Below are 26,685 nucleotides of genomic sequence, written 5' to 3' on the forward strand. Positions count from 1 at the left end.
AACACGTCTTCGGGAGGACACTGCTCACTAACATTTCCAAAAACCCTTTTGGTGGGGAATTGAATTGGACTTGAGCCAGCACAGGATACAGAGCACCGAGAGAGGAGACGAAAGGCTTTATTCGACCCAGAGCCTTCCCTCTCCTTAGGTAAGTATTTGCTTAATTTTAAAAAAAAATGCGTTTCCCATTCACTGTAAGGGTAGAAAGAAGAAAAGAGTTAAAATTACTTCACGTTCCACGTCCTGACAGAGCCTGATGGCAGGACCAGAAGTGGCCGCCGCAGGACAATGGGGGGACACGGAGTGACTTCAAAAGCACCCTTCAGATCTCGGGGCTCCTAAAAGCCACAGGTGAGTTTAAATCATTTCTTTTCAGCCTTCAAGGATACCTCAACAGAAATGTGACATTATGAGATAAACGTGTATGTACAGTGCCTAGCACACATATAACTATGCTGTGTTCCTCTTATTTCTTTCCTTCCCTGCCTGAAAGAGTAAAATATCAGGTATGTAAGTGGCTGACTCAGTCCTGACTCAGACAGGAAGTGACTACAGTGTGACCCTCACTGATAAGAAATTCCCCTTTTTTCACATCAGTCTTGCTCTCAGAAGCCATTTTATTCTAGTGAAGTGTTTTATAGTTGAAACTTAGTATGAATGAGGCTCACACTGTAGTCACGTCCTGTCTGAGTCAAGACTGAGTCAGCCACTTACATACCTGATATTTTACTCTTTCAGGCAGGGAGGGAAAGAAATAAGAGGAACACTGCAAAGTTATATGTGTGCTAGGCACTGTACATACACATGTTTATCTCATAGGCCTCAATTCACGGAGCATTATCAAACGTTTATCAAACACTTTATCAAACGTTTGATAATTTACCTCATGGGTAAAAGCTCACTAAGGTGTTATATATTTGTTGAACGTTTTATCGGTAAAACATTCGATAGATATATAACACCTTAGTGAATTTAAAATGAGATTTTACCCATGAGGTAAATTATCAAACGTTTGACAAAGTGTTTGATAAACGTTTGATAATGCTCCGTGAATTGAGGCCATAATGTCACATTTATGTTGCGGTATTCTTTAAGGTTCACTTTATTGAGTAATGCAGCTCTACAACTTCCATGGAGCCCAACATGGTTGCGGATAGCAAACTAAGATATACATGTATATCTTTGGCAACAAGGGAATGGAGAAAGCACAATTTTAGTACTTTGTTTAACTTCTGATAACTCCTTGCAAATGCTAATGTTGTAAGTATGTAATAAGCAAAAAAATTTGTATTACATCTGTTTTAATGTTTATGTATGATGTGTCTTTGAATAAAAAAATGCTTTATATTACAGTTCAATAAAAGTTTTATTTGATTTGTGGACATTTTCTTGTAGGAGTTACAGAAAACCTATAAGTAATCGTTGATAAATAACTATTGTTAAAAAAGTACATCTTCAACTTGAGACGTGTACTCCTTTAACACTAGATGTTAAAGGGTAACTGAAGTAAGAATTATATGGAGGCTGCCATATTTATTTCATTATAATCAATACCAGTTGCCTGGCAGCCCTGCTGCTCTATATCTCTGCAGTAGTATCTGAATAACACCTGAAACAAGCATGCAGCTAGTCTTGTCAGATCTGACAATAATGTCAGATACACCTGATCTGCTGCCTGCTTGTTCAGGGGCTATGGCTCATAGTATTAGAGCCAGAGGATCAGAAGGCCAGCCAAGAAAATGGTATTGATGAAAAGGAAGTTATTATGGCAGGCCAAGTATACCTCTTACTTCAGTTCCCCTTTAACATTATAGATAACCATAGGGCCTACATTAAAAATATCTTGAGCACCTGCATCACTTTTGTACACTTAAATAACTTTGTAGCGGCTCGGACTCTCCAGTAACTAATATTTTAAAATTATACTTAAATGGCAGGTACATGTGTTTCCTTCTTCTCTATAACATGTTCATTAGAATACTGTGGTAGTGCAGTATGCTAATGCAGTTGAGTACGCAAAGAAGTGCACACATGGCCAGGGTTGCATAAGCACAGGTAGGCCACAAAATACCATGACAATGCTTGTAAACTACTTCAAAAACAAACTAGACCATGGAGAAGGATAGGCAGGTACAGTTCAACAAACTTATGGCAGGGGCTGGTGGTAGAGGACCAACACAAATACCTAAAAATGTACTGAGTATACTATGTACATGAATAAAAGATCGAAACAAATTGCATGATTGGTGATATAAACTTTATGTTAATAGCAAATTAGTGTATGTGAAGGAAACAAAAATTCAGGTTGAGTGGCGAACATGGTGGCCATATTGAAGTCAGGCATTTTAGTACAATTTTCTGTATTTCGATACGTAGAGGGTTATGTGAAACATATAACTTATTTGGAATTTCTGTAGTTCAACAAAAGAAGGGTACTTATTTGGAACATTACTTTAGTCTTTCAAGCACCATTACAAAGTACTTGGTAACCACTATTAACTACTTCGCGTCCCAGGGCTATTCCCCCTTATAAACCAGAGCAATTTTCTGCATTTCACACTCCTGCCATTCATTAGCCAATAACGTTATCAATACTTATCACACATAAATGATCTATACCTTGTTTTTTTCGCCACCAATTAGGCTTTAATTGGTTTTTACTTTTTGCTAAGAATTATTTTATTGTGTATGCATTTTAAAGGGAATAAGGGGAGAAAAATTAAAAAAAGCAATTATATCTCAGTTTTCAGCCATTATAGTTTAAAAATAATAAGCACTACTGTAGATTAAACCCACACATTAAATTTGCCTGTTTGTCCTGGTTATTAAAACATTTAAATTATGATCCTAGTACAATGTATGGCAACGATATATTATTTGAAAATAAAGGTGCTTTTTTTCAATGTTGTGTCTTTGGCTTTACCTGCAATTTATGTGGCTCTTTTGTATCCCCCACCCCTAATTAGCCAGATGTGCTCCTGTATATTCCCCCCTCCCCCATAGTTGGCCAGATGTGCCTCTGTACCCCTTCCCCCAGCCCCAGTTAGCCAGGTGTGCCTCTGTAACCCCCCAGATGTGGCTGTTTATCCCCTCCCCCCCATAGTTATCCAGGTGTGGTTTTAAATCCCCCCCACCTCCCACAGATAGCCAGGTATGTGCCCCTTTATCCCCCCCAAGATAGCCAGCTATGTGCCTTGAATCCCCCCCCCCATGGATAGCCAGGTGTGGGCCCCTTTATCCCTCCCCCCACCATGGATAGAAAGCTGTGCGCCATGTAATTCCCCCCCCCCATGGACAGTGCCCCTTTATCCCTCCCCCTTGCCCCATTGATAGCCAGCTGTGTGTTGTGTAATTCCCCCCCCCCCCCCCCATGGATAGCCAGGTGTGGGCCCTCTGATTCCCCCTCCCTATGGATAGCCAGGTGTGGGCACTGTGATTCCCCCCCCCATGGATAGTCAGGTGGGACCCTTTATCTCCCCCCCCCATGGATAGCCAGCTGTGTGCCCTGTGATCAACCCCCCCCCCATAGATAGCCAGGTGTGGGCCTCTTTACCCCCCTCCCCCATGGCTAGCCAGCTGTGTGTATAAAATACCCCCCCCCATATGGATAGCCAGGTGTGGGCCCATTATAGACCCCCCCCCCCACATGGCAGGTGCCACCCACGGCCACCCCCCTTGCAGTCACAATCACTCACCTGCACTTGTTCCTGCGACGATCGCGATCCCCTCCATTCAGTACCGCTGTCAGCCTCACTTTGCCGAACGGATCGGGTCCCGGCTTGATGACGTCATCAAGCCGGGACCCGATCCGTTCGGCAAAGTGAGGCTGACAGCGGGACTGAATGGAGGGGATCGCGATCGTCGCAGGAACAAGTGCAGGTGAGTGATTGCTACATTGTGCTGGAGCATGGAGGAAGGAGGGGTATTACAGGAGATCGGGCGGGGGGTGGGTGAATCGGAGCCCTGGGAAGGGATGTAAATTTAGTGTGGTTAGGGGGAGGGGGGTTAATGAGCCCAGGCACGTGCTAGCACGTGTGCTGTGCTCATTAAATCAAAGTAACTTATATTCACGTCGTGTGGCTTTCAGGAGCCACTTGCAACGACGTGAATATACTGTAGCTAGGATGTAAAAAGGTTAACAATGTTTAAATTCTGTATTTTATATTAAAGTGCGCTTGTACACCAAGTACCTTGTGTATGCTAAGAATTCCACACTAATTGTAACAGCATTCAAGAGCCCCCTGATGCTCCATTACAGAAAATAAATACATTTCTCAGATGAAAAGGGTCATCAGCTACTGTAGTCAGTGGCATGTTTTCCAATCCTTGTTGCTGTCAGGGTTGCCAACCCAATTTCTCATTTTTCCTGGACAAAATGGTCGAAAAATCTGGACACCCCAAGTTTTGGACGGACAGGGGGTGGAGTCAGGGGGCGGAGTCAGTAGCGGGCTTTTTAGCCTAATCCTATATATCATATCCTCATATTTCCTATTTAGAGCATTATGAACCACATATATCCTATAGGAAATCACCACTATATATCCTACAGCATAATAACTCCATATGTCCTATAGCATTACCACCCCCCTATATAGCATACTATTCCAATATATCCTAATGTAGCATATCAATTCCATAAATGTTATAGAATATAATTCCCATATATATCGGAACCTACAACAAGTCTATAGTGAAAACAGACTAGGACTATGGTAGGATAAGATTGTGCGCTCCTCTGAGGATAGTCAGTGACATGACCATGTACTCTGTATAGTGCTGCAGGAGATGTCAGTGCTATATAAATACATAATAACAATATGGAAGGACATTAGACTATGACTATGGTAGGATTAGATTGTGAGCTCATCAGAGGGCAGTCAGTGACATGACTATGTACCAGGGGCGTAACTAAGCCCCACCGGGCCCCCCTGCAGAATTTCAGAGCGCCCCCCCCCCCCCCCCGGGCCCGCTCGTGGCCGGTTTTTGGGTACTGGAGGGGTGGCAGCATGAGGGGAAAGCCTTGCCCACATTTGGCGGGGAGAGGGGAAGTTCACCCCTCTCCCTCACCTCGGGGCTCTCCCCTCTGCACTCCCCTCCAGCTAGTGAACCTGTGTGGGCAGCGAGCAGCAGCGGCGGCAGGATACATACCTTCTTCCTTGCGTTCCATCGCCGCCTTCTCGCTCTAGCGGCTGACGTCACTTCCGCTTCCTGAAGTGACGTCAGCCGCTAGAGCGAGAAGGCGGCGATGGATGGCCCCCCCGCGGGCGCAGGCGCTGCAGGGCCTATTGTTACGCCCCTGCTATGTACTCTGTATTGTGCTGCAGAATATGTCAGGTGTCAGAGAGAGAGAGAGAGAACAATAGAAACTTTGTGGGAGACACAGGGACATATTCATGAAAATTAGACAAGAGGGAGAGGAATGTGGGAAAGAAAAATTGTAGGTATATAAGAGAGATGGGGGCATTGTGGGGGAGATTAAGAAGTATAGGCACAAGAAGACAGAGTGGATTGAGGAGAGTAGAAACAGCAGAGATCTCACCAGGACTGCAGCCATCTCATGCTGATAAAAGAAGCCATTTGGGAGAGAGGAGATAGCAGGGGAGGAGGGGGCCTGGGAAGAGACGTATGCTAAAAGAACAAGAGATAAGAGAGATCAGAAAGTCTGGCTGACAAGCTAATCTCAAATGTCCAGAGTTTTCATTTTACCTTTAGGATGTAGTGTGCAGTCCTGGCTGGTGCCTCCTATTCCTTCTACGTGTTCCAGAGAATCTCCTAGCCTGACAGCAGTCCAGTCTTGATTCACTGCTGGCTGGAGTTCTCCCATCCCCTCAGGGGCTTCCTCCTCCTGTCGACAGTTGCTGTGCTGCAGCTTCCAGTAATCTAGGTCCTTCCTGGACGGGAGTTGTGGGGGGCGGGCTCTCTTTGCTGCTTCTCTCGCTCTCTCTCATTGGCTGGAGAGAGGCAGAAGCAGCTGAAAGGGCACAGCTGATTGGAGGGCGGGAGGGAAGAAGCAAGGTGAAGCCTGAGGCTTCTCACAGAGCTGCCCAACAAGCTGCCTGTAGCCGCTGTGTGCACATGCGCACACAAGATCGCGGCTGTTTACTTTTTGGACGGACACCTATTTCTAAGTACGGGCAACTGCGGACAGGGGAAATTTCCTGTCTGTAGTACGGACTGCCCGTACTTTTACGGACGGTTCGCAACCCTGGTTGCTGTTTTCCTTACAGAACACAGACCACTGTTACTATTAACTCAGATGTAATACATAAGCAAGTAGCATTAACAAAACAACAGAAAAGTAGGCCACACCATTAGCACCTCATGACATACACAAGTGTTATACAAGATGAGCAAATTCTTCGTCCGTTGGCTGAAAAAACGGTCCATGAAGGTAACAAACTATGCGTACGTTAAAGGGACACTGTAGGGGGGTCAGGGGAAAATGAGTTGAACTTACCCGGGTGTTGTCATGGTCCCCCTCAGACGTCCTGTGCCCGCGGAGCCACTCACGAATGCTCCGGCCACGCCTCTTGTCCACTTATGGAATTTCAGACTTTAAAGTCATAAAACCAATGCGCTTGCCTTGCCATGTTCTCCCTCCTGCTAATGGCAACAGGAGCGTACGGCACAAGTCCAGCTTGGTCTGTGTATGCGCAGTCCGCTCCTGGTGACATCAGCGGGAGTGAGGACCCGGCAACGTAGGCGCAGTGCTTTACAGACTTTAAAGTCTGAAATTACAGAAGTGAACCGGAGGCGTGGCCGGAGTGGGTGCGCGAGCCCAGGACGTCTGTGTGGTACCAATTGAAGCCCCGGGTAAGTTCAACTCATTTTCCCCTGACCCCCCTACCCCCCTTTAAGGGCAAGTCAGCTGCAATGAGGCATCAAGAAGAAGAACCCGAAGAATGAATCCACTAGTGAAAAGGCACAGCAGCAGTCATGGGAGAATATATAAACCATGCCAGGTATGAAATAGTACAACCTAAGGACTACATTTCAATTGTTTGAATTCAGTATTGATTATTTAAATTATTAACCGTTCGAATAGAGATGTTATGACAACCAGCATTTGGATAATACACTCACAAGTGATTGCGTTAAGATAACTTTCCTTACTTTGCAACTTTACAGTAGTACAAAAATTAAAATATATTTTTATCTGTACATTTACAATGATTATTAATACACTTGTTTGATCGGTAATATTATATTGAGTTTAAAAGTAATAAACATTTTACGATTGTTCTGTAAATCTTTATCTCAGATTTACTACAAACGTTACATATCAAACAACGTTTATGTGAGTTATCCTGAATTCTTATAATGTGATTTATTAATAACATCATCTAAAAGTTAATTGCAGTTTGTAACTGTTAACCGTTAATGTATGTTTTCTCAAAAAGCATTAAACAGCGTTTATGTGAGTTTTCACCAATCGTTATATATATATATGATTTATTAATATGATCATGTAAACGTTAATGTAAGTGTTCACCAGTGCATAAGAACAGTAAATAGTAATTTACCTATCCATCATTTCTACTTTTAATTTCATTATTAAACTGAAGTAAATGTTATTTTAACATTTAATTTGTACAAAAAAAAATCATTATAAAGTTTAATCCTTTTTTCCGTCGCCCTTTTTAATATACTTTAATTATAAAATAGCGTTTTAACAGTACAACAATCGATAAATAGCGTTTCAACAATATGAGAACAGATAAAAATTATTTCAAGATTTAATCTGAATAAACTTTATAGTAATCGTCAAAATAGGTTTTATTTTTGGATAAATGTTATTTCCTCATAAAGTTTACACCAGGCGCCCTTTTTCCCCGATGCCTTTTTTTGACGTACACGTTTTTTTCCCCGGCATAGTATGGCTAATCCTCCTGCTTTAACACAGTTTGGTGCATACACCCCCTTATTACTAAGAATTACACAGGAGTGCAGATTTATCAATATTAATGCAAACTGAAGCAAAACTAATGCAAAAGGGAAGCTCTGATGGACCAGTCACAATCTTTATTCTGGATATCTGCTACACTTTTGCACCAGTATTGCTCTGATTTTCCTAAAAGCTGTTTCAAAAATCAGCCCCTGATAATGTTCAATGTGTACTTCTGTATGTCAAGTATTTTTATAACCTAAAATAGATTAATAGGTACAAGTAATCTGAAGTTTTGTTATATTCCATTCACAGCAGTTGTCCATAATCCGATGTGAGCAGCACACCAGATCCAGCAATGCCACATTTCAGGGAGTATCACAGACTGATCCTAATGCTTGGCAGAATAACTCTCTGTACATTGCTGATCTACAAAGCAAACTGCGGCGTGTGCGTCAGGAACTGTAAGTACAGCAAAGCTTATAATAGGAATAGCTCAGAGAAGAATGCATACAAAATCACATATACATTGAATTTAACATCAGATAAACCTTAATGTTTTGTATTATAGTCCATTTTAGTCAGATTTTTTGTAATATAGTAGCAGTAGGGTATTGTACCGTGTTAGCCATCAGTAAAAGCAAGACATTTTAAAGAGAACCAGAGACGAAGCACCCTCATGTATTTTATTACATTTATAAGTGGTAACATGACAGTAAACACCTACCCTGCTTTTACTTTCATTCTTATCTGCTTAACCACTTGCCGACCAGTGGATTTCTGTCTGATCTGTGCTGTGTGGGCTCTCCAGCCCGCAGCACAGATCCGGATTATGCCAGGGCGATCAGACTTACCCCCTTTTTTCCCCACTAGGGGGATGTCCTGCTGGGGGGGTCTGATCGCCGCCGGCTCTCTGCGCTTTGCAGGGGGGGGGGCTCTTCAAAGCCCCTCTCCGCAGCATTATCTGCGCTCCATCCCTCTCCCTCCCCCTGCAAGCTGCGCAGGACGGATATCCGTCCTGCGCATTGAAGGATAGGCTTCAGCCTATCATATGCCGGCGATCCGGCATGATGTAAACAGCGGGGATTTCTTCCCCGCGTGTTTACATTTTGCCGGCGAGCCGCGATTGGCGGCTCTCTGGCTGTTCACGGAGACAGCCTCCGTGAACGGACATGGAAAGGCCGCTCGGGCGAGCGGCCGTTTCCATGGAAACCCGCAGACGACCAGTTTATGCCAATCGGCGTTAGCTGGTCGTCAAGAGGTTAATTAGTCTATTAGCAGCTGTGATAAGAATCCCCGATTGGCTCAGTCTAGGTTTGACCTGGAATCATTATAGCTGAGTCACTCTTCTGTAGAGTCTTTTCAAGCCCAAGCCTGCTACCTCCTGGCTCAAATTTCCTGCTTTGCATACTGAGAGCTGTGATGACATGGGGGGGGGGGGGGCTGCTCCTGCTGAGAGAGAAGCTCTAAAACAGACAAGTTTTCAGAGCAATATGCAATATGATATGTGTGCTCTGTGTGCACTCTGTCTGCATACTGTAGATACTGATGATGACTGCAGTTTCATTCCTATGAGAGACACTTCCTACAGGCAGCTGCAGATCATACCAAAATGAAAGCACACAGCAGCCTTTCTCATATAGCCTAGATAGCAGCATGGTCTCATATAGCATAGACTGCATATCCAGAACAACTCATAACCCGGAAGCAGTAGGGATATGAGCAGGCGGCCATATTTGATTTTTCCTGGAGCAATAATGGATAAAAAACACTAAAAAAGGCACACCAGAGCGGCGAAATTATCAGGTAGAGCATTTATTCTTTACAAGCTATCAACTGATATGTTTATTTTGTGTGAAACGTTCATCTCTGGTTCCCTTTAAATCAGGATGATACCATTTATTGGCTAACTAAAAAGAATAAGAATAAGCAAGCTTTCGGCCTTTCAGCCTTCGTCGGGCTTACATCCTGTTTGTTTGCAGGCTGATGGTACAGACAGCTATATACATGCAACATCAAAAGGGAAAACAGATTTTTTCAAGTATAAATACATGTCATTAAGATGCCTTAAGTGAAACAGAACATCTAATTGGGGTGAGATGTTGTTAGCTGAGATAAGGATCCTTGTTTACACCATGCTCCCAGACCTGGGAGTTGGACTGACACAGAGGTATCGTAAATTCTGAGTTCACAAGTTTAGCTATACAGGTTTTGCTTACAAAACGTTGTTTTTTTTCTACCTATATAATTTGTTTGGCTAACACTGTACAGAAACGTTTTTGCTACTTGTAACGGTCTTGTGTCATAGCTCAGATGCCTGATTATATGGTGATCTGCAGAATCACCAATAATACTGACGCTATACTTGATTATGGGTGATCTGCAGAATCACCAATAATACTAGTATAGCAGACAAGGAGCAGAGTGTGTAGTGATTTGGTGCAACCGTAACTTTAACGGTTTAATGAGACCTCACCAGAGGGGCTGGTGAGGTATAAACAGTACACTGACCGTGCACTAAAGTACAACCTCCAGCAAGCTGGAGAAACAATACTGAAGAGGCTGGATCTCCCGAGGAGCGGGTGATTCAGAATGTACTGCAGGCAATAGAACACCCGAGGGGTGGGTGAATCATACTATACTGCAGCCTAAAAGACACAGAAATACTATAATGACAGATTACCTAATGAGCAGGTAATTAAGGCTGGACTACAGCCTAGCAGAACTGCTTCACCAGTGGAGCTGGCGTAGTTAACACCTCTCCAGTGGCGAGGGCCCACTGGAGACTAGAATGGTCAGGCAGGCAAGGTTTGGCAACAGAGAGGTAAGTATCTGTACAGGATCATGAGACAAGAGAGTAATCAGACAGAGGTTCAGCAACAGGAAGGTACGTATCGGTACAGAATCGTGAGACAAGAGAGTAATCAGTAATCAGGCAGAGGTTCAGCAACAGGTAGGCAGATAGGCGAAGGTACAGGATCAGAAAGCAGGATCAGAGTCAGAGTAATCGCTAAGAGTCATACACAGGTGATCAATACAGAAAGCAATATCCTAGTCTAGGTGTGAAGTCCTTGGCATCAACACCCGGGAACTAGTCTAAACAAATAACAATGACAAGGTAGCAATATCCTAGTCTAGGTGTGAAATCCTTAGCATCAACACCAGGGAACTAACCTATGGTCTGAGCGCTAACACGCAAGTATTCAAGACAACAGACAATGCTTGAATGAAGCCCGGAGGCTTAAGAAGCAGAGGAGACCCCACTGGCACGCCCCCCTACCATCAGCCAATCCTGGGCACCGTGGGACTCCTCTGACGTCAGCCGACCAGCAGGTCAGCTGACGGGCTTCCTCCCCACATAAAGGCTCCGTCTATGCGCGCGCCTGCGCGCTAAGGCGACCCCCTGCCCGAGTGAACGTTCCGTCCTCGGCGTCCTAGACGCCGGACGGGCGGATGGCCGCATGGAGGCAGCAGCGGCGGCGGTGCTGTTCGCCGCAGCTGCCTCGAGTCTTACACTACTATACAGGTTGAGAAAGAGTTTAAATATCATCAGCCTCATACCAATATAAAAAGTTTTTGTCCTTATTCAATCCCTTATCCACTGCTTTGAACCAATTTATACATTTTGTTTCTGCTATTAATCGATCATTTGACGTATTGAAGCCACCCTTCAGGGCAGTGACACGAAGATGATACATGCTGTGTCCATTGGAACTCAAGTGTGTAGCAACTGGGCATTCAGATTTGGTATCGTTAATAGTGTGCCTGTCCATTCATACGCTTGCGCAGAGTTTGTCCAGTTTCTCCCACGTACATAACATTTGGACATTTAGCACACATGATCAGATATACCAGATTGGTGGAACCACAGGAAAATGTGCCTTGTACTCTGTACTCCTGTTGTGAACCTGGTATCGTTAACCTGTCAGTGGAGTAAATGTGTCTGCAGGTCCCACACCTTTTTTTGTCAGCAGGGTGATGTTTCGTTTCATTGAGGCCTATTCAAAGAACTCCTGACAATCATCTGTTTCAGATTGTGTGGTTGCCGATATGACAAGAGGGGAGGTTTAGGGAATATCTTTCTCAGTCTGTGATCCTTGTGTAACATGGGATGTAGTTCCTTAGCAATCCTTCTTAAGATTTCCAGGTGTGGGCAGGGCTGTATTTAGGGTTTGGGCTCCCCTAGGCACCCCAAACCTATGGCGCCCCCCAACACCTTATGGCGGCGCATGAAGCGCGCCGCGGCAAAAAAATGGGCGTGGCCACAGAATGCAGTGGGCGTGTCCATAAAATACAGTGGGTGTGGCCAATTAAAATTTCCTAGTAAGAGTGCAACCCAAAGTCGGTGGGGCCATGTTTTCTCCCCGGGTATGACTAAAGTGACCCTAAACAAGTAAGTAGGAAATGTCCCCCCCCCCCCCAAAAAAAAACTCCACACATTAGCCAGTGTTCTCTCGCACAAAATAGTGATAGGTATTAGATTGTGAGCGCCCCTGAGAAAAGTCAGTAACATAACTATGTTCTCTGCAAAGTGCTGCAGAAGATGCCAGTGCTATATAAATACATAATAATATGGTAGGACATTAGACTATGGCAGGATTAGATTGTAAGCTCCTCAGAGGATAGTCAGTGACATGACTACATACTCTGTGAAGTACTGCTGAAGATGGCAGTACAATGTAGTACAGTAGTATGGCAGCATGATGGCGTAGTGGTTAGCGCTCTTGCCTTGCAGTGCTGGGTTCCCGGTTTGAATCCCAGCCAGGTCAACATCTGCAAGGAGTTTGTATGTTCTCCCTGTGTCTGTGTGGGTTTCCTTCAGACACTCTGGTTTCCTCCCACATCCCAATAACATACGATACAGATAAGTTAATTGGCTTCCCCCCCCTAAAAATTGGCCCTAGACTAGGATACATACATACATACACATGACTATGGTAGGGATTAGATTGTGAGCCCCTCTGTGGGACAGTTAGTGACAAAACAATACATACTCTGTACAGCGCTGCATAATATGTTGGCGCAATATAAATAATTAGTATAAGTACAGTATAAAGTAGCCAGGTCTATAGGTGTCCCCAATGCAGACATACTATAGGTGTCCCCAGTATAGATAGCCAGATCTATAGGTATCCCCAGTATAGGTAGTAGTCAGGGGCGTAACTAGAAATCACTGGGCCCCCTTGCGAAAATTTGGATGCCCCCCTCCCCCCATAGGCGCCAAATAATCATAATGGGGTAGCGTTTCACTATAAAATAATTGTAATGGGGCAGCGTTTCATCATCAAATCACAATGCAGCAATGTTTCACCATAAAATAATCGCAATGTGGGCAACATTTCACCGGAAAATAAATCACAATGAGTGCAACATTTCAACAGAGAATAAATCACAATGAGTGCAACATTTCAACAGAGAATAATAATCGCAATGTGTGCAATGTTTCCGCAGAGAATAAAACGCAATAAGTGCAACATTTCAGCAGAGAATAAAACGCAATGAGTGCAACATTTCAACAGAGAATAAATCGCAATGAGTGCAATATTTCCGCAGAGAATAAAACGCAATAAGTGCAACATTTCAACAGAGAATAAATCACAATGAGGGCAACATTTCAGCAGAGAATAAAACGCAATGAGGGCAACATTTCAGCAGAGAATACTCGCAATGTGGGCAACATTTTAGCAGAAAATAATCGTACAGTGGACAGCATTTCTGTGAGAGTCGGAAGGAGGGTTAGAGAGGGTGGGGAGAGAGAGAGAGAGAGAGAGACAGAGAGAGAGACAGAGAGAGAGAGGGAGAGAGAGAGACAGAGACAGAGAGAGGCAGATAGAGAGAGGGAGAGAGAGACAGAGAGACAGAGAGAGAGAGAGAGAGAGAGACAGAGAAGAGAGAGGGAGAGAGAGAGAGACAGAGAGAGAGACAGAGAGAGAGAGAGAGAGAGAGAGAGACAGAGAGAGGGAGAGGGAGACAGAGAGAGAGGGACAGAGAGAGAGGGACAGAGAGAGAGACAGAGAGAGAGACAGAGAGAGAGACAGAGAGAGAGACAGAGAGAGAGAGAGAGAGACAGAGAGAGAGAGGGAGAGAGAGAGACAGAGACAGAGAGAGGCAGATAGAGAGAGGGAGAGAGAGACAGAGAGACAGAGAGAGAGAGAGAGAGAGACAGAGAGAGGGAGAGAGAGAGAGAGACAGAGAGAGAGACAGAGAGAGAGAGAGAGAGAGAGAGAGAGAGAGACAGAGAGAGGGAGAGGGAGACAGAGAGAGAGGGACAGAGAGAGAGGGACAGAGAGAGAGAGACAGAGAGAGAGACAGAGAGAGAGAGAGACAGAGAGAGGGAGAGAGAGAGAGAGAGAGAGAGAGAGAGAGAGAGAGACAGAGAGAGGGAGAGAGAGAGAGCACATCAAAGCAATCAAACGAGGAGACAGCCACATCTGGATCAAAATAAACAGCTCCATCCTCACCTCTCAGTCTGACATGTACCTGTGTGCAGCATACATCCCCCCAACAGAGTCCCCTTACTACAAACCTGACATCTATGAGGTCCTACAAAGAGAAGCCAGCCACTTCCAGTCTCAGGGCAGAGTGCTCATCTATGGAGACCTCAACGCTAGAACAGGCACAGAGAAGGACTATCTGACCTCTGAGGGAAACACATACATACTTGGAGGAGAGAGCTACTACCAGGAACCAATGCAGACAGCAAGAAACAGCTATGACAAGACAGTAAACAAAAGTGGGAAATCCCTGTTGAACCTGTGCCGGAGCCTCGGCCTATACATAATGAATGGGCGAACCAGGGGTGACTCTCTTGGGAGATTTACTATGAACTCACATGTAGGCAGCAGTGTGGTAGATTATGCTGTCACAGACACAGACCCCATAAACATCAATGCCCTCATAGTCACCCCTGAAACACACCTGTCAGACCACAACCAAATCCTGCTGTACCTGAAATCCACCGATAAACCAACCACACAGCAACCTCACCAGAACGGTCTCTACAAGCTGCCACCATCCTTCAAATGGCCCAAAGAGTCTGCCATCAAATTCACCAACATGACCAACACTGCCAAAATCCAAGAACTGCTGACAAACTTTCATACCAACCTATATGAACTGAACAAACAAGGTGTCAACCATGCAGTGAAGGACTTCAGCAACATCTTATATAACATGGCAGTACTCGCCGGCCTCAAGCAGACCAACTTTAAGAGATCCACAAATAAACAGTCCCAAAAATGGTTTGACAGTGAGTGCAAGGCTCTACGTAATTCTCTAAGGGCAGCCTCTAACCAAAAGCACAGAGACCCCAACAACCGAGACCTAAGGGAAACCCATGACCACCTACAGAGACAATACAAAGACACCCTCAGGCGGAAAAAACAGAGCCACATCTCCCACAAACTCCAACAGCTGGAGGACTCCCTCCAAGACAACTCATTCTGGGAGACCTGGAACCACATTGGGACAAAGCCCAAGAAAAGCCCTCTCCACATCCAAAATGGCCACATCTGGCTCCACTACTTCAGGGACCTCTACAAAGACATCCCAGAAAATGCCCAAACCCCGGAACAGAAACAAATAGCCGCAAAGCTGAAGGACATGGAGGAGACAATCAAGGACTTTCAAAACCCCCTGGATACACCAATCACGATGGAGGAAATAAGAGAAAGAATAAAGCTGATAAAATGTAAGAAGGCTAGCGGTACCGATGGCATCCTGCCAGAGATGATCAAATACAGCCCCCCGGACATACATGAGGCACTCGCAAGACTTTTCAACCTTATCCTGAGTGCGGGCTCCTTTCCTCAGGCCTGGAGTGAAGGCCTCATAACACCCATCTACAAGAATGGGGACAGATATGATCCAGCAAACTACAGAGGAATCTGTGTCAGCAGTACACTGGGGAAACTGTTTAACAGCATCATCAATAAAAGGATCCTCTCCTTCCTCACACAGCAGGACGTACTCAGCAAAAGCCAAGCTGGGTTCATGCCAAACCACCGCACAACCGACCACATCTACACACTGCACAGCCTTATCAAGACTCATGTCCACAGCTCACGTGGCAAAATACACGCTTGCTTTGTGGATTTTAAGAAGGCGTTTGACTCGGTGTGGCACCCAGGCCTTTTCCTAAAACTCCTAGAGAGCGGAATAGGAGGTAGAATCTATGATGTCATCAAGAGTTCATATACTGGGAACCAATGCAGTGTGAAAGTGGACGGGAAGAGAAGCGCGTTCTTCAAGCAGGGTCGAGGAGTCAGGCAGGGCTGCAGTTTGAGCCCAACGCTCTTTAACATATTTATTAACCAACTGGCTGTAGCCCTGGAATCCTCCCCAGCACCAGGCCTCCTCTTGCATGACCACGAGGTGAAGTTCCTGCTGTATGCAGATGATCTCCTGCTGCTCTCCCCAACAGAAAGGGGCCTACAGGACAGCCTGGCAGTACTGGAGAGTTTCTGCACCACATGGGCACTGCCCATCAACCCAAAGAAGACAAAAGTGATGGTGTTCCAGAGAAAAAATCTAAAAATGCCCACCTCCTCATTTATATTAAATGGCTGCCCACTGGAGACCACAAACAGTTACACCTACCTGGGGCTGGAAATTAACCAAACTGGGAGCTTTAAACCAGCAGTAGAGGCCCTGAAGGAAAAAGCCTGCAGAACGTTTTATGCCATCAGAAGGCAACTTTACCACCTAAAACCACCGGTGAGAGTCTGGGTAAAGATATTCAACAGCATCATCACCCCAATCCTGCTCTATAGCAGTGAGGTATGGGGCCCGGTCACCTACCCTGACCAATCAAAATGGGACTCCAGCCCAACAGAAATCTTCCATCTAGAGTTCTGCAAGTATCTTCTCCAAGTCCATCGCAGCACTTCGAACTCAGCTTGCCGGGCAGAGCTAGGCAGATTCCCACTATGGCTGACTATCCAGCAGAGGGCGCTCTCATATTGGGCGCATATACAGAGCAGCAACCCCAGCACTTACCACCATAAAGCCTCACTGAGCCAGGGTGGGGAGGCCATACCACGCTCTCTGAAACAAAACGTCAAGAGCCAGCCCAGCCAAGACCACCAACACAGGCTGACAAAAGCCCAAATAAAAGGAATGATAGAAAGCTGCAAGGACCGATACATAGAGGAATGGAGAAGTGACATAAAGAACTCCCAGAAACTCACTATCTACCAATCACTACAGAGGGAGTACACAATGGCCCCATATCTGGAGAGGCTACACCACCACAAAGATAGACAGGCCTTGAGCCTGTACCGTCTGAGTGCCCACAACCTGGAGATAGAGACAGGACGACACAGACAGACATGGAAGCCCCGGGAGGAGAGACTGTGCAGGCAATGTGACCAGGGGGTCCTGGAGGATGAGGCCCACTTCCTGCTACACTGCAGCAAATATACACCGTTGAGGACCGCCCATTTCCAAAGACTCTCCGCCCACATTGCAGATTTCACCTCCACAGATGAGGAGAGGAAACTCTACATCATACTGGGGGAAGAGGAAGAAACTGTGCAAATAGCTGCCCGATATGTCACGGCCTGCCACCAACTGAGAGGAACATGATAACACATGGACTGTATAACCCCATACTCCCCTCCCCTATGGACTGTATGCCTATACCCCCCTCCCCTATGGACTATATACCCCATCCCCCCATACCATCCCGTACATCCTCCTATGGACTGTATACCCATGTCCTTCCCTTATTCCCACAATCCCCCCCCCCCCCCACACACATTAATGTTCTATTTTGCTTTGGCAATGCTAAATGTATTTGGTCCTGCCAATAAAGCTTTTTTGGATTTGGATTTGGATTTGGGACAGAGAGAGGGAGAGAGAAGGAGGGAGAGAGAGAGAGGGAGAGAGAGAGAGACAGAGGGAGAGAGAGAGACAGAGAGAGGGAGAGAGAGACAGAGAGAGGGAGAGAGAGACAGAGAGAGGGAGAGAGAGAGAGACAGAGAGGGACAGAGACAGAGAGAGAGGGAGAGACAGAGAGAGGGAGAGAGAGGGAGAGAGAGAGAGACAGAGAGGGACAGAGACAGAGAGAGAGGGAGAGACAGAGAGAGACACAGAGAGAGAGAGAGACAGAGAGACAGACAGAGAGAGAGACAGACAGAGAGACAGACAGAGAGAGAGACAGACAGACAGAGAGAGAGACAGATAGATAGGGTAAGCAGACAGGTACAGAAAGTGTCACAGTGTTAAAGAAATAGAGAAGGAGTATTGGCAAGAGGAACACGACAGATGATTGTACATTACCTACTCTCCCTCTGTCGTGTGTCTGGCAGGCTCTGTCTCTGTGCACTCTGCTGGGCTGGCTTATGGCAGCTATGTCCCTCTGGGTGTCTGTGTGAGGCAGGCTGGAGGCTGTCAATGGCAGACTCGGACTGCAGCTCCTCTGTTGTCCGGGCTCTCCCTCACTTGTCATGGCTGGCTGGCTGCTTATCATTCACTCCTGTCCCTCTCCAGCTCTTGTATTTCCCGCCGGTGCGTGTGAAGATGCAGAGACGTCAGGCCAGCGTGAGTACGCCTGACGTCTCTGTCAGCATCAGGGAGCTGGAGGGGGAGGAGGAAAAGGGGGGCGGCCAAAAGCCCAAAACCTCTTCAAGCCACGGGCTCTTTTTAAGTTATGCGGCTGAGTTCTAGGAGCCTGGGAGGGAGAGACAGGATTGCAGCCATGTCCCCTAGCCAGCCCAGCGGTAAATCTCGCGCTGCTCACTTCACGCTGCCCGAACAGTCACCATGGCAACCAGACGCTAAGCGGCTCTCCCCACTTAGCGTCCAGTTACCATGGTAACTCCGAGGCAGCGGAGGAAAGTAGCGAGATTCGCCGCTGGATTAGGGACGCTAACAACCCCTAACCTCCCAACCCCCCCTCAACCACTCTTGAGACTTGTCCCCGACTCCGCAATGAAGGAAATTAATTTAAAAAAAAACAAAAAAAAAAAACGCAGTGCAGTCAAGTAGCCGCCGCCCCCTTCAAAGTGCCGCTAGGGGCCGGTGCCCACGAGTGCCTCTTAATAGATACGGCCCTGGGTGTGGGTTGTAGGTGACAACCAAAGGGACATGGTCCTCTTTCTGGTTTTGGTTATATTTCAGGAGTTCAGTCCTGGGGATGTTGCTGGCTTTCCTGATTTGGGCCTCAGCCATAGGAGGACTGTAACCTTGTTTAATGAAAGTGTTCTTAAGGCGATCCATGTGCTTGTCTCTGTCCATCCTGTCAGAACAAATCTGGCTCTACCTTATAGCTTGGCTGTAAATTATAGAGTTCTTAATGTGCTTAGGATGAAAACTGTTATATCTTAGGTATGTGGGACGGTCTGTAGGTTTTCGATACACAGAGGTTTGTATGTTGTTACCCCTGATGTATATGGTGGTGTCCAGAAAGTTAATCTCTGTGTGAGAGTAGATAAGTTTCAATTTGATTGTAGGGTGGAAGGCATTGTCAATGACCCTAATGGTGCACTATGGGGGTGAACCGAACTTCCGGAAAAGTTTGCGTTCCATGGCGAACGCGAACCACTGGAAGTTCGCCTGGAGCCGTTCGCCAGCGAACCATTCAGGCCATCTTTAGTCCTCCTATGGCTGAGGCCCAAATCAGGAAAGCCAGCATCATCCCCAGGACTGAACTCCTGAAATAGCAAAACCAGAAAGAGGACCATGTCCCTTTGGTTGTCACCTACAACCCACACCTGGAAATCTTAAAGGGGAACTTCAGCCTAAGCAAACATACTGTCATCAAGTTACATTAGTTATGTTAATTAGAATAGATAGGTAATATAATCACTTACCCACCCTGTTTTAAAAGAACAGGCAAATGTTTGTGATTCATGGGGGCTGCCATCTTTGTCATGGGGGCAGCCATCTTTTTGGTTGAAAGGAGGTGACAAGGAGCAGGAGACACAGTTCCAACTGTCCTGTGTCCTGATTACTCCTCCCAGCTGCACACGCTAGGCTTCAAATGTCAAATTCAAAATGTTAAAAAAAAAAAATTGCACCAAAACAGCAGAACAAGAACAACAAAATCAGAAATCCCATCATGCTTTGCACAGCATCAGGGGAAAAAAGCCCGGGCAGTTTTCTTCTGTGCAGCTAAAAATGAGGGTTGTATAAGAGAAACAAAGTTCTGATGCTGTGATACTGTTGAAGAAACACCAAGCCTTTCCAGTGCTGCTGAGTAGATTTTTAGTCCGGAGGTTCACTTTAAGAAGGATTGCTAAGGAACTTCATCCCATTTTACACAAGGATCACAGACTGAGAAAGATATTCCCTAAACCTCCCCTCTTGTCATATCGGCAACCACACAATCTGAAACAGATGATTGTCAGGAGTTCTTTGAATAGGTCTCAACAAAATGAAACATCACCCTACCAACAAAAAAGGTGTGGGACCTGCAGACACATTTACTCCACTGACAGGTTAATGATACCAGGTTCACAACAGGAGTACAGAGTACAAGGCACATTTTCCTGTGGTTCCACCAATCTGGTATAACTGATCATGTGTGCTAAATGCCCCAATGTTATGTATGTGGGAGAATCTGGACAAACTCTGCGCAAGCGTATGAATGGACACAGGCAAACTATTAACAATACCAAATCTGAACTCCCAGTTGCTACATACTTTCGTTCCAACGGACACAGCATGTATGATCTTCGTGTCACTGCCCTGAAGGGTGGCTTCAATACGTCAAATGATCGATTAATAGCAGAAACAAAATGCATAAATTGGTTCAAAGCAGTGGACAAGGGCTTGAATAAGGACAAACACTTTTTATATTGGTATGAAGCTAATGATATTTAAACTCTTTCTCAGCCTGTATAGCTAAACGGGTGAACTCAGAATTTACGATACCTTTGTGTCAGTCCAACTCCCAGGTCTGGGAGCATGGTGTAAACAAGGATCCTTATGTCAGCTAACAACCTCTCACCCAATTTAGATGTTCTGTTTCACTTAAGGCATCTTAATGACATGTATTTATGCTTGAAAAAAAATCTATGTTTTCCCTTTTGATGTTGGATGTATATAGCTGTCTGTACCATCAGCCTGCAAACAAACAGGATGCAAGCCCGACGAAGGCTGCAAGGCCGAAAGCTTGCTTATTCTTTTTAGTTAGCCAATAAATGGTATAATCCTGATTTAAAACTTCTTGCTTTTTGTAATATAAGACACTATGGGCTTGATTTACTAAAGAGTGCTAAGTGTTAGCACGCCAGTGAAAAGCCCCTTAGCACGTGCAAAGTGTCTTTGCACGCGCTAATATGCACGCAAAAGTTTGCTCGTGCGAAACGTCGCACCGGTGCGTGCGAAACGTCACACTGCCCGCGTGCAAAATAGCCTGATAAGTGTACATATCAGTAACAGCTTTGCCCGTGCAAATTATTTAGCACCCTAGTGCTAACTGTGTTAGAGCGCTTTAGTGAATCAAGCCATACTATAGGATGCACCTAATATTGGAGGACAAAAACCAGGGTAACAAATATACTAAACCTGGTGGATCCATGGTCCAGGGGTTATGTAGATGTTCCCCATAATTGAGTGCCCCTTGTACTTCTTGTGCTCCCCTTGTACCTTTTGTGCCCCCCTCTGTCCCCTCTCTAATCACTGAAAAAGACATCTTGGATATCCTCTCAAACCTTCGCCAGACTACCTGCGATCTGGACCCTGGCCCCACTAAGTTCATGTTGAAATGCCCTGAACTATTTACACCAGCATTCCACAAAATAGTCAATGGTTCCTTACAAGAAGGGTGGTTTCCCTCTACTCTGAAAGAAGCAATCGTCAGGCCACTAATCAAGAAACCATACTTAGACCCAGATGTTCTAAACCGCTACAGACCTGTCTCAAACCTCCCCTTTCTGGGAAAAGTTATTGAGAAGGCTGTCTACCTCCAACTTGAAGCCAGGCTCTCCAGAAACAACATCCTTGACCCTCTTCAATCTGGCTTCAGATAATATCTCAGCTGTGAAACAGCCCTCACCCAGATTTGCAATGATCTGCTCATTGCAAGAGACAAGGGTCAATGTTCCATCCTGATTTTGCTCGACCTCTCAGCGGCTTTTGACACAGTCGATCATGAAATCTTACTCAACAGGCTACAAGAGTACTGTGGCATAGATGGCATTGTTCTCCAGTGGTTCAACTCCTTCCTGGCTGGCAGAACACAAAGGGTAGCCTTAGGGCCCTTCCTCTCCAACCCTGTACCACTAAAATACGGTGTACCTCAGGGCGCAATAGTATCCCCTTTACTTTTCACCATATACATGCTGCCACTTGGAGAAATCATACAAAAACATGGCCTGACATATCATTGCTATGCTGATGACACCCAGCTATATTTGTCATTCAAACCTGGCGTCACAGACCCTACTCCACAAATAAACGCATACTTAGCTGAGCTTCAGGAGTGGATGAATAATAATTGGCTAAAACTTAATGCTGACAAAACTGAGGTTCTTGTTATCGAGGGCCAGGGCTCAACAGCAAAGCAGCCCCAGTCTCAACCAACACCGCTAAGGATAGGGAGCTTCGACCTGAACAACTCAGACTGTGTGCGCAGCCTGGGAGTACTGATTGATGGGAAATTAAGCTTCAGGAATCAAATCTCAGCTGTTGTGAAACATTCCTTCTTTCATCTATGGAATATTGCAAGGATTAAACACCTAATTCCTTTAGAGCAGTGGTCCTCAAACTAAGGCCCGCGGGCCGAATGCGGCCCCCTGAAGCCTTTTTACCGGCCCCCACACACAAAATGTATTACTTATAGATGCGGTCAGCTACAACTTTAAATATTGGTGGTCTGCATATAGAATAGCAGTGCTGGCACCACCCATCCACATGGAAGCCCGAAAGCAGTAATTCACTCGTTTCCAATCAAATTCCACATCAGGTGACACCGCTGTCCACTTCAGGATGTCACCTGGGTATGCTTCACTGTCTGGCCCGCAAAGACTTCTACATCATTTTATGTGTACTCCGGCCCCCCAGCAGTCTGAAGTATGTTGACCTGGCCCTCGACCCAAAACGTTTGGGGACCCCTGCTTTAGAGGATCTTCCAACCCTAGTTCATGCCTTCGTCACATCAAGGTTAGACTACTGCAACATCCTCTACACAGGCCTGCATAAGAAAGACTTACGCCGCCTGCAATTAGTACAGAATGCCGCTGCAAGGCTGTTAACGAGCCAACCCCGCCATTGCCACATAACACCAACCCTGTGCTCACTCCACTGGATACCGATAAAATGGAGAATTCTGTTTAAGATAGGCTTACTAACATTCAAATCCTTGCACAATCTGGGCCCTGGATACCTGAAGGACTTGTTGCAATTGCATCACACCCCCCACAATCTTAGATCAAAAGGACGTAACACCTTGGTCACCCCCAGAGTCCACCTCAAAACCTTTGGAGACAGAGCCTTTTGTCATGCTGCCCCTACACTTTAGAACTCCCTGCCACACCCAATCAGGACAGCTCCATCCCTGGAAGCATTTAAGTCTAAACTGAAAACCTACCTCTTCAGTCTGGCATTCATGAACATCTGACTATCTCCTCTGTAACACAACCCAGCCTGCAACCCTGTATTAATCTGAGACACAACTATACGCTTTGAGTCCTATGGGAGAAAAGCGCTTTACAAATGTTATTGTTGTTGTTATTATTGTTACTTGTGTCCTCCACCGCCCCATTTGTTTCCTTCTGTGTCCTTGATTCTCCTCCTCTGTGCCCATTTTTGTCCCCGTGTCATCCTTTTAGTCTCCTTTTTGTCCTTGTTTGTCCCCATGTCACTGTTCGTGTCCCCCTGTAACCTCCTTTTTGTCCCCTAGACCTCGTTTGTCCCCGTGTCCTCCTGTTTGACCCGTGTGTATTCCTTTTTGTCCCCGTGTCCTCTTTTTTCTTTTTTTTTTAACCCCTTTTTGTCCTTGTTTGCCCTCCATTTTATCGTTCCCCCTCCCTTGCTCCCCCTTTGTCTTCCACCATCCCTCTTTATGCCCCGTTTGTCTTCCACCATCCCACAGTGTGCCCCATTTGTCTTCAACTGCCAGCCTTTGTGCCCTGTTTGCCCCCTTCATGGCCCACACAACCTCCTTTGTGTTCCCCTCTGCTCCCCCATGCATGGTTTAAAGCAGAGGCAGTGCATCTCAGCTGATCCATCAGCTCCCACGGCAATAACAGACCTCTCTTACTGTTTCCCTAGTACCAGCTTCTGCTGTGTGTCATTGCATGCGACCTGCACCAGGGGAACAATGGGGAGAGGTCTCTGGTTGGGAGCTGATGGTTCAGGTGAGACATGCTGAGCAGTTTGTATTGGGGGTTGTTCATAAGTTGGGGACTCCCTGTATTTGTAATATAAGACACAGTGACTTTTTCTCCCCATTTTGGGAGTGAAAAAGTGTGTCTTATATTCCGAAAAATAGTGCCTTTCCCCTTTCTGACTATACAGGGAGCATTAAATAAACCATATCCCTGTTTTGATTTGAATCTAATGCAGTAAGGAAAGAAGGCTATCCATTATTGAATTATAGAAAATGTAAAGTATGTAAGCGCGCGTGCGTTTGTGTGTGTGTGTGTGTGTGTGTGTGTGTGTGTGTGTGTGTGTGTGTGTGTGTCACTAATGCAAACTAAGGTTTAATAACTAATATGAATTTTTACATTCCAAAAGGGAGGAGAAGTCTGAGGAATTGCTGGACAGTCAACAGCAGGTGCAGATACTGGAGATGGATTTGAGAAAAGTGCATCAGCAGGTACAGTCTACAAGGTGTATTACTTAAAGGTTACCTGAACTGACTTGACATAATGAGATAACCATGTGTACAGTAACATTACTGCATAAAACTAGGCTGTGTTACATAGTTACATAGTTAGTTTGGTTGAAAAAAGACATCTGTTCATCAAGGTCAAACAGTAGGAAAAAAAAAAAAAATAAGAGACAATTGGGTACATTTCTGTCCTGCATTTTTACTTATTCCAGTTGATCCAGAGGAAGGTGAGGACGCCTTACAAGGCTTGGGAAAATTCACCTTTAAAAGTTAAAGCAAATCCTTCCCAACTTAGTCAGATAAAATCCCTGGATTACTTTGCCTAGCAGGGTTGCTCTCCAAATTTGCGAATTTGAATTCACCCCATGATCACTGGTAGATTTTCATGCTTGCTGAATTCGAATAGTGATCCTGCTCCCGAATTCGAAGTCGAATATACCCGAATAGTGCCCCTCGAATTTGGGTATTAACCCGTGATCACGAATTCGGCTTCGGTATCCAGGGGATGACGTCTTTGTGCCAATCAGAAGGCCCCCAGCCGAGGCCCTAGCAACCAATCAGAGGAGGGGAGCCTGGCCCTTCCCTCCTCTTTATAAGGTGACGACCATCTTAGGGAGCCCGTCCTTGCTGTGTGACTGAGCGGTACTGAGAGCATCTCCAGTGCTGCTGTTGGTCTGAGCAAGTGCTTTTCATTGTTAAAACCAAGCATTTTACCTCCTATACACGTTCTCTACACATATATTATATTGTTTTGTAGATAACTAGTGATTTGATTGTTATAGTTCAGTCAGCTAGTGTAGTGTATATACTGTATACTTTGCTAGGCTAGTGTTAGGTCTGTGTGCAGGCTAGGCCTGCTAGCCTAGGTAACCTTAGCCTTCTACTAGCTTAGGTAGGTTAGGGATTATAGTTAGTTGTGTACTAGTTTCTGTGACTGCCTGTCATCTCTGCCTGACCCTATTGATTGCGTCCGTGTGTGACAGACTTTGATTGTCACTGTCGGTCACACAAGTTAGTTATCGACTACTGTAGACTACACTACTAGTACTGTCTACTAATATTTAAAAAAAAACAAAAAAACATCTTTTTTTTTGGTCACTCACCCACCAACCCAGACTCTTTATTAAAGTTTACACCCTTTCCCACCCTTTCTACATACAGGTCCTTCTAAAAAAATTAGCATGTTGTGATAAAGTTCATTATTTTCTGTAATGTACTGATAAACATTAGACTTTCAAATATTTTAGATTTTTACACACAACTGAAGTAGTTCAAGCCTTTTATTGTTTTAATATTGATGATTTTGGCATACAGCTCATGAAAACCCCAAATTCCTATCTCAAAAAATTAGCATATTTCATCCGACCAATAAAAGAAAAGTGTTTTTAAAACAAAAAAAAGTCAACCTTCAAATTATGTTCAGTTATGCACTCAATACTTGGTCAGGAATCCTTTTGCAGAAATGACTCCTTCAATGCGGCGTGGCATGGAGGCAGGGCCGTTTCTACTGCCGTGCGGCCCGTGCCGCCGCACTGAGCGCTGCTGGGAGGGGGTGCTGTGATGGAGGGGGGAGCTGCAGCCGTGGGGAGGGCAGCCCGACCTTTCCTTCCCTCTCTCCGGGCCGCCCTCCATGCGATCCCCCCTCGGACTGCAGAGTAATGCGCAGGGAAGCGCTATAGAAAACTACTCACCTTCCTGGTTCCAAGCACTGCTCTCTCGCCGACAATCTCATCTCTCCATACACGCTGATACACGCTGCTTCCTGTTTAGCCGGAAGCAGCGTGTGTGTGTATCAGCGTGTATGGAGAGATGAGACTGGCGGCGAGAGAGCAGCGCTTGGAACCAGGGAGGTGAGTAGTTTTCTATAGCGCTTCCCTGCGCATTACTCTACAGTCCGAGGAGGGATCGCATGGAGGGCGGCCCGGGGAGAGGGAGGGAGAGGGAGGGCTGCCCTCCCCGTGGCTGCGGCTCCCCCCCCCATCATGGGGGGCACCTACCTAACCTATTCTGGGGCAGCTAC

The 26,685-nt window shown here is 45.7% G+C and overlaps 1 protein-coding gene across 11 annotated transcripts in view; it reads left to right on the forward strand.

Annotated features, from left to right (window-relative positions):
- The window catches only part of CCDC88B (coiled-coil domain containing 88B), a 948,743-nt gene that overhangs the window by 382,288 nt on the left and 539,770 nt on the right, over positions 1–26,685 (forward strand). For 9 of the 11 annotated variants that reach the window (XR_011024965.1, XM_068261744.1, XM_068261745.1 and 6 more), the window contains 2 exons: positions 8,201–8,349; positions 24,569–24,650. Coding sequence is in view for 10 of the 11 variants with exons in the window: in XM_068261744.1 (XP_068117845.1) it covers positions 8,201–8,349; positions 24,569–24,650 (231 nt within the window). In the remaining variant the exon portion in view is untranslated. Of the gene's footprint in view, positions 1–8,200; positions 8,350–24,170; positions 24,190–24,568; positions 24,651–26,685 lie in introns of those variants that run through there. The other 2 variants (XM_068261741.1, XM_068261749.1) reach the window with 2 other exon arrangements.

The sequence above is a fragment of the Hyperolius riggenbachi genome, chromosome 11 (genome assembly GCF_040937935.1).
Source record: "Hyperolius riggenbachi isolate aHypRig1 chromosome 11, aHypRig1.pri, whole genome shotgun sequence".
Taxonomy (NCBI): domain Eukaryota; kingdom Metazoa; phylum Chordata; class Amphibia; order Anura; family Hyperoliidae; genus Hyperolius; species Hyperolius riggenbachi.